The 9,552-nt window shown below is 34.6% G+C and overlaps 1 protein-coding gene across 1 annotated transcript; it reads left to right on the forward strand.

The window, feature by feature from the left end:
• Positions 1–6,596: 6,596 nt before the first annotated feature.
• LOC122521582 lies at positions 6,597–7,217 on the forward strand. Its single transcript, XM_043642427.1, has one exon. It carries the CDS (start codon positions 6,597–6,599, stop codon positions 7,215–7,217), a length of 621 nt encoding a protein of 206 aa, XP_043498362.1.
• The last annotated feature ends 2,335 nt before the right edge of the window (positions 7,218–9,552 follow it).

The following is a 9,552-nucleotide window of genomic DNA, read 5'->3' on the forward strand; positions in this document are numbered from 1 at the left end:
AGCGTTAAACTGTTTAATAGAACTCATTGGGAGGGATTCGACCATTTTCTGGTCACGTATATAATTGCTAGAAACACATTTTATATAATTTAAAAAAAAATTTTTTAAACCTGCACATTTGTATCGCAGTATTGTTAAACATACTACATGTAACTTTTTACCTGAAAATAAAGCGACTATTATATCAGATAAAAACTCGAAGTTTCTAAAAACCTACGTGTATTTGCCAAAATTCCTCCAAAACGGAGTCCTCCGGAGATTGGATTAAGCTAATTATGAGGAGGGTTAAAAGGTCAATTAAAATAATATAAAACACTTGGTTGAGCTAATAAGTGCAATGCTTTATTGGCTCGTCAGGGAAAAAGCTTTGCGGCAAAAAACCCTGGTTGGTATCAAATACAATGGACGACTATGGATCACGGACATAGTCCGTGATCAACTTCTCGTCACGATTAACCCTGATGGGTAATCACGTTGAAAGGAATGGAAATTATCTCTCACCGTTAATTATCGCCTCTACGTCTACCACCGGGTATAATATCTGTAAGACGTATCGTCTTAACAGATGAATTCTTTGCCTCTCTAATAATCCTCTCGCTTGTTGTCTCAGGGTATCTTGTTTCCAAGTGTCCTCGTAGGCGTCCAGCGTTAGAATAGACCGAATGTCTTTGGTAATGGGCCCTGCAGGGTGCACTCACTCGGTGGTCGAGTGGTGGCGTTATAGACGCTAGTTACTAGTAACTGTCTATCGATTAGTGGGCGTAGAGTAACTATCGATTTTTAGTTACTATGGATTTTTGGTTATGATCGATTTCGATCGTACACTAAGTGTTGTTCCTTTGTATAACAAAATACAGTATAACAATTTTATTTTATCAGTAAAAAATCAAGGAGATCAATATTGTTATTTAAAAAATGATGCTAATATTTGAGAAAGTAGGTAATATTTATTTAAATATTGAAATTATTTTTTTAACTGGAGTATCATTATTAAATCCAGCTGACTTTCCCGTCTGTCCAGTAGATTCAAGTAAACAATTAATATATGTGGGTAGTAAATGGTCACGATAAAAACTTTCAATGCGCTTTGATGTCAAAACTAAAGCTGTTTGCATTACATTTCAGAAAAAAATATTTTTCTTTACCATTTATTTATTTCTGTTTGTAAAAACATGAGAATCGAATGTTAGATGTTTATGTAATCTGTTTATTGCAGGGTCCCGTCCGCCCCCCTTTTGCATGTTAGTCATAAGTTAAAGGAGTTTCTTTAGTCAGTAAGAATACGACACTATCTCAGGTACCGAACCTGAGGGTGCCTATGAAATTATTACCTCTTGACGAAACAAAAAAAAAGGGTTTTATCAGGGTGACTGAGCTCTAAAAGAAAATAATGCCGGATTTCGAACTTTGCTGGTAACGTATATACAGTTAAATTATTGAATCAAACATTTATAATTATTATTATATAATTTTAATAAGTAAACAAACGCGTCGGAATCTTTCAATATCCATAGCAGGTTAAAACAGGGAGACGCACTGTCATCTCTTCTGTTTAATCTAGTGCTAGAATTTGCTATCAAAGAATTGCAGAAAAAGAAGGATGGTCTGCAGCTGAACGGGACAACGCGACTGCTGACATCCATATGCGGACGATATTGCTTTGCTGGGGGACAATAAGGAGACATTAGTAAATAACGCAAGAACTCTACTAGACAAAACAAGAGAACTGGGGTTGCTAATAAGCGTGTAAAATACCAAGTATATGGTCACCAATAGAATGCAAAATTTGCAAAAATTGCATAATACCGAAAACTTGGTCATTAGGGATAAAATTTTTGGACGGGTCAGCAACTTTTGCTATTCAGGATCAACCCTAAATCAGTTGAACGAAATTAGCGAAGAATTGAAAGAAGAATCAATTTATAGGAAATGCATGCTTTTATTCGATCAATAAACTACTAAACTCGCGGGTATAGTTAAGGCGCTTAATAATCAGAATATACAAAATAGTCATTTTACCGGTAGCCTTTTAAGTATGCGAGGCATGATCATCACTTACAATGCGGGATGAAAAAAATTTAGGATAGTCGAAAACAAAATACTTCGTAAAATCTTCGGCACAAAACGCGATGAGGAAACGGGCGAATGGAGAAAATTACACAACGTGGAATTGCGTATATGTATAAAAGACCGGGGACATTACGACTGTCATAAGATCACACCGATTAGGATGGGCTCGTCACATGGCGCATATGGGTGAGTAATGAACCGGGAAACAATAGATGGGAGGACAATATTAAGCGGGATATTAAGGAAATGGAATATGAGGATCGCGAATGGAGGGATCGCGCTCAGGAACAAGAACACTGGCAGGATTGGGTACATGCAGCGATGAGCTTTCGAATTCTTAACGCAATTTAATAAAAAAAATAATAATATAATATAAAGGATATCTTTCAGCAAACTCGACAGCCTAAAATTTCTCGCTTATTTCGTAAGAAAAAAGAAATGTCAGAAGAAAAAGATAATTCTATTCGAAGGCGCTAATATTATAGTGATTAGGCGAATTTTTTTTCAAAGCCACTGTTTTTAACATTTCAAAGTAATCGTATTTTTTTAAAATGGTACTGCATATTTTTACTACAATATTCTTATAGCTTATAAGAAACCGAATCCAACGATGTGTGAAATGTTGATCTTTAGATGATCTTTACCGAAAAAATTGTGAAAATTTTGTCAGGATCTGCAATACGCCTTTAAAGGACAATAATGAAAAAACAAATGCAATCAACGTGTAAAGACTCATCCAAGCAAAAAATCTTCTCGTTTACAAAAGACAATACCGCCACGGTACGCGTCGCAGCGCTTTGTATATGTATATAGACACATGCATATATATGTGTAAATATATGTATGGATGTACACACATATAACCCATGCATACAAAATATGCATATGCATATCAACCGAAATCAGCTACAACAAACGTTAAAAAGTGTGTTAATACACTGTGAACACAGTGACTTAAGACTGCTATATATGTATATCAGAAACACTAAGCTGGTATACCTATAGTGTGTGTAATGTTATTTACTGTAGAACACGTTGCCTATATTTACTAAAAACTAATAATTGTATCAAAAAAATATATGTGACAGTGACAATTTGAAAATGAAAGTCAGCAGCCTGTAGGAAAGAAGTTAAATCACACTATGACGCACAATCAAGTGATTCAAGTCAAGAGTAAGTTAATTTTATTGTTTTTTATTGTAACGGGACTTAACCAAGATCAATTAAACTTTAAGGCACACCAATAATGTTATATAATAGTCTTACTATTTTTATTAATCTGGTAATATCAGAACCTACTAAAATTTATATTAGTTTCTATTGATATTTTTATATTTTTAGAGTAATCGACCAATCACAGTAATAACATTAGAGACAGCACTGGATATTACTATTTCAGAAGTAACTGAATAAAAGAATTAACCGTCTCGATGTTTAAGAAATTTTTATTTTTAATTTTATTTTTGATTTTTGAATTAATAAATTATCCTTTTATGCATATTTTGTATAAAAAATAGTTTCGATGTCTCACATTTGCCAGACGTCCCTCGACGGGTTTACTGTTTTTTGTAAGATCGAATTTTTAACACGTTGAGCGCGTCGCCGATTTTGGTATACTTTCCGCTCAGGCGGCAGCGAAGCAGCACTTGCACTGTAATATATGCGAATCTCAACTATATCTTTGCTTAAAATGTTTTAATAAAGTTTATTAAAATTAAGAGATAATGCTCTTAAGTGTCATTAATAATTTAACCCTTAATAATGCTGTCTCACGCACCGACGTTGAACATCGAGAAGTTCACTGTAAGTCTCTAGGACCCACGTCATCCAAACGAAAAGTCTCGGACTAAAGACGAACTCGACTTGTTAAACGTTTTCGTTTAAACTTTTGGACATTAACAAATTAAAATATATACGTTAATAAAAAATCAATCTTAAGGCTTGAGTTAAAATTCAACCATAATTCTATTTTTGTGACTTTACTACAACTACATTTAAAATTAATAATTCATTATTGAAAAATTTTTGTTTATATTATTATTTATCCTATTCATGGATGCTGACATTTATGTGTGTGTGTGTGTGTGTGTGTGTGTGTGTGTGTGTGTGTACGTTTAATTACTTTCTAAATTAACTTAAAGTTAATTTAAAATATCACATTTTAAGTTAACCTAAACTTCGCCTACATGATCGCGAGGGTCATGTTGCCGGTCCCAAGCCCGGATAAAGGAGGAGGGTTGTTAGGTTAGGTTAGCTACCTGCCTGACGTAAAATAAAGCACAAGCTCGAAGAAACCACAACGCGCCTCGGAATAGGACGGATACACTGATGGCGACCCATGCTAGAAAACGGATAACGAATTGGAAAAGAAAAAACAATACCAGGATGGCCTCTTGGAATGTAAAATCCCTTAATAACAAAGAACAAGAAATTCTACAAGAACTTGAAAATCAGAAAATAGACATTCCTGCACTCCAAGAAACGAAAAAGAAAAGCAAGGGCCAAAGAATATACGGTGAATATATGTGATATACAGCGGCGTTGAAAAGAGCGAACGAGCTAAGGAGAGTGTCGCCATTGCCTTACATAAAAGATACATCAACCAGATCGAAAGCTGTCAACACATATCATCATGAATTGTACTGCTCAAGTTGCTGACTGATTCGTCCCCACTAAATATCTTGTCCATTTATGCACCAGACGAGAATAAAGCGAAGCAGAAACTGAAGACTTCTACAAAGAACTTGAACGTATCATTGAATCACTATCCCCGAGGGAACGAGTAGTAATTTTAGGGGACTTTAACGCTCGCATTAGTCACCAACCGATCACCGGCATAATGCAGAGATTCAATGAGCAAACACTGAATGAGAACGGAAAACTCATGATAGACTTCTGCTCCCTAAATGGATTTAGAATCACAAACACATTTTTCAACCACAAAGAGCAACACAAGTAAACTTTGAGCAACACACGGGCTCAACATTCAACCATTGATTATATCTAAACCAATAGTTATATACCATCATCTGAAATCTTGGATGTGAGAACACTTAACGCAGCCGACGTTGGAAGCGACCCCAGTCTACTTCTTGGTAAATTTAGAATCAAATGCCACCACAAAAGAAAAGATCAAAGTCACGTAACAAACGAAGAATCAATAAAGATAGATACCTTCTAGGATACAACAACACGAGAATTATACAAAAGACGTTTAAGAGAAAAAATCGAACTGAACCCAGCTGATAATCGTGACGAAGTAAACACTATATGGCTAAAACTAAAAACAAACATAAAAAGCGCGGCCATAGAGGCATTGGGAACCAAGTAATGTAAAAAACGAGGCGTCGCAAAAAATAAAAGTCCATGGTTCTGCAAAGAGATAAAAGAACAATGTAAGAAGAAAAAACAAGCCTATCTTAAATATCTAACAACTAGAACTGCCGAGTCTTACAACGCATACAAAAACATCAGGAACAAAACTGGTACGCTAGTTAGAAGAATGAAGGACATGCACTGGGAAAAGTTCTCAAAACAACTAGAGAAGGACTTTTACGGTCTCCAAAAACAAATGTGGAGATTCATTAGAAACAAGAAGAAAGAAATTACGGAATTAATACCAGTAAGCCAAATTGGTAAGGAAACATGGACCGCATATCTAAAAGACCTATACAAGGATGACCAACCTAACACAACACAAGGTGTCAAAGATATCATGATAAATAATAACATCTCTATCGACGAAGCTGACATGAGAAAAGCACTATATGGATTGAAAAACAGGAAGAGCCCTGGTCAAGACGGCATCGCAAATGAACTCCTCAAATACGGTGGAGAAAGATCAGTTCAAGAGTTGACTATTCTCACACAAAGGATCCTCGAACAAAAAAAATTCCGGACGAATGGAGAACAAGCATAATGATTTTACTCTTTAAAAAAGGAGATAAAAAACAGCCCGGGAACTATAGAGGAATAAATCTGCTATGCACTACCTTGAAATTAGTCACCGAAGTAATCTCAAATCTTATCAGTTAAAGGATAACACTAGCTGACGAGCAACAATAGTTCAGACCTGGACGATCATGTACAGATGCAGCATTCGTCGTCAGACAAATAACGGAAAAGTCGATAGAATATAATAAACCGGCGTTCTTCTACTTTATAGACCTAAAAAAAGCGTTCGATACTACGACTAACTGATGTGGTTCATCTCCTCTATAACAGACAAATACGAATCAACATCATAAAAACAATAGAAGATATATACCAGATCAACAACATACAGGCAAAGATAGATAACGAACTAACAGAACCCATAACACTGAGAAGAGGCATTAGACAGGGAGACTCACTGAGCCCGCTACTATTCAATATTATCATGGATGAAATTATAAAAAAATGTCTGTAGACAGAGAGGTTATAGGATTGGAGATAAAGAACTGAAAATCATATGCTATGCAGACGACGCAGTTTTAATAGCGGAAAATGAAGACGATCTGCAGAGACTTCTACATGAGTTCAACACAATGGCTCAATCTCTTGGGATGGTAATATCTATATCTAAAACTAAGTGCATGACCACATCCAAGATACCCCTTAGGTGTAAATTGGTGGTTGATGGGAGCATTATAAAACAAGTGACGAAGTTTGACTACTTAGGCATAGAAATTTCCAGCATTGGTGAAATAGAAACGGAAGTAAGAACACAAGTGGTTAAGGCAACAAGAGCTGCGGCACAACTCAATGACACCATATTCCACAACGAACATCTCAGAATAGACACAAAAAGCCGTATTTACAAGGCCACTATAAGACCCATACTAACATATGCGGCGGAAACAAGACCCGAGACATCTAAAACCCGCCAGATGATGGAGGCAGCGGAAATGAAAATAATCCGGAGAATAACCGGAAAATCTCTATGGGATAGACAAAGAAGTGAAGCCCTCAGAAGAACATGCCAAATCGACAACACCAATGATTGGGTATTGGGGAGGAAAATTCAGTGGAACGATCACATAACCCGAATGACAGGAGACCGAATTGTGAAGATCGCTAGGGATAGATCACCACTAGGGAAACGAAGTCCAGGAAGACCACGAAAACGATGGGCGGACAATATACCTACAAGAAGCGAGTTGCGATGAAGAACAGGCAATATGCCTATTTGGACGCTGGAAGAAGAAGAAGAAGAAGAGAAGTTAACCTAAAGTTAACTTTGTTTAAATTAAGAATGAAATTGCAATCCACAGAGGGTATTACGATCGCATAGAAAAAAATAGTTGTGAATAGTCTGAAAGCATATATGTAGAATTTTGTAAATAATTTCAGTTTCAATTATTTATACATTTATTACATCAACTATATTAAGTTAGAAAATACAAGTAACTACAGAATATTAATAATGTTATTAAAGGAAAAATCAATTGTCAATTTTGATAGTTTATATGTATTTGATAAATTCGTTTGAGAATAAGGTATAACCTAAATCATTATCACTTGATTGTTTATATATATTACATGCTGAATTTTTTATATTTCATATCATAGTTACTGATGAAGTCATAATAAATTAAGAAACGTTTTATTTATTTAATTTAACTCGGGTTAATTCATTTCCAACTACCTACGAGAAAATTTATTTATTTTTAAACCAACGTTTAAGTGATATATTTGTTTTTTAAATTTCTTTTTAATTAATCAAATTTCTGTCAAATTAAAATGTATAATACGTAAATTAAAAAATGAAATTTTATAAATTAATAAAAACGTAAAAAATTTGTTGATGTTTTATCGAAGGGGGGGCAAACTATAAATAGAGGGCCTAATTTATGGAAATAATTGTGTAGCTATGATGAAAAAGAACTATTTGTTAGAATATTCAATTTATTGGTCAAAGGATGAAGTATATTATTGTAGAATGTATGGGATAAGATTGTAGAAAATAAATATAACTTTTTTGTTGCGTAAGAGTGTATTGTGGTTTCAAGCAACACCAATTGAGACAATCACCTGATGAGTGGTCGTACCGAGACTTCTCGAACATTCTCGAACCGGGAAGAAGGAAAAATCGAGAATTCTTATGATCGGGAAGCTTCGAGAAACAAAGCGAGGAAAGAATGAAGGATGGTAGAGGGGATAATGTATTCATATAGGCGACCTAAAGGAATAGCGTAATGGTTAGGTCTAACAGTGGTATGGAAATATAAATATTGGTTCGTTCGTTTGATTCGTCCTAAAGACTGTATCTACGATAAGTATAATACTTTATTTTAATATATCTTTAATTATATAGACAAAACACAGTAACTTCAGATGAATCTTTCTCTCAAATATTTACGTTACCTACTCACCACTTTGTATTACACCACTTTTATCTTGGCTGAAGAGCTATTCAAATTGAAATGCCATTTGACAGGAACAATCTTAAAAGAAAGCATTTGCCAAATCAAATAAAAAAAAACAAAAATTTGCAAGAAATCGACAGTAGCTTACCGCAATGGAAATACCTTAGTATTATCATGGAAGGACAAGAGGGTTATCACGTGTGTTGCGTATTCTACGCAAGCGAGTGAGTGAGATTATCTGGACGTGTCGAGACGTGTCGACGCGTGTCGAGATATAGCGACAAAGAAGCATCTTAGTTTTACGGTCTTTAAAACTTTAATTCGGCAATTGACTAGAGATTTTCGGCAGACACGTGCTCGAGCTTCGACTTCAACCTCCAATTCCGAAAACATTCGCTTAAATGGAAAGCTGCATAATATTCTAACAGGAGTTAGGAAAGATTGCAAAGTCTGCTCTAAAAAAAATAACGCCAGCAAAAGACATCAAACAACATACTATCGTGATACTTTTCCTGACAAGCCGGGCATGCATCTCGGCAATTGTCGGCAAAAAAATGATATAAAATTTCATACAAAACAAAATTACAAAGATTAATGTTTAAGAAATTATCCTCATAAAGATGTAAAGATACATTATATTTAAAAATATAAAAGTTTTATGTGTTAATTATGCTTGTAATCATTTTATGTTAGAGGTAAGAAATTCACCAAAAGCGCTACGAAACGCTTCGAGTTGTTGGTTAGTCCGCGCGGAAACGGCCTCGAGTGCAAAGGAATAAATTAGAATCAAGTGGAAAGAAAACCTTCTTTAGCAGCTACTTTAGATGCTTGGTGGCAACAACATCTTCAAAAAGAAGAAACAAAAAATAAAGCAAAAGAAGATAACCAAGAAAATAGAGCTTCAAGAACAAAGACAAAAGACTGCTGATCAGATAAAAAAATTAGAATTACAAATAAAAAAGTTTGCAATAAAAATAAAAGACAGTTCTGTTAAAAGAAAAATTCAAAAAAAAAAAATTCAAAAAGAAAAATCTAAATTTTTGTTTTATTTTAATTTATCTTTTACCATCTATTTTCCTTATTTAATGTTAATGTCACTTTAATAAGTATATATTTCTAGTTCTATATTTCGTAT

Source organism: Polistes fuscatus, unplaced genomic scaffold (assembly GCF_010416935.1).
Source record: "Polistes fuscatus isolate 324 unplaced genomic scaffold, CU_Pfus_HIC Scaffold41, whole genome shotgun sequence".
Taxonomy (NCBI): Eukaryota; Metazoa; Arthropoda; class Insecta; order Hymenoptera; family Vespidae; genus Polistes; species Polistes fuscatus.

Coding starts and splice junctions, on each gene's coding strand:
- LOC122521582 (XM_043642427.1), top strand. CDS start 6,597: ATGGCTCAATCTCTTGGGATGGTAATATCTATATCTAAAACTAAGTGC.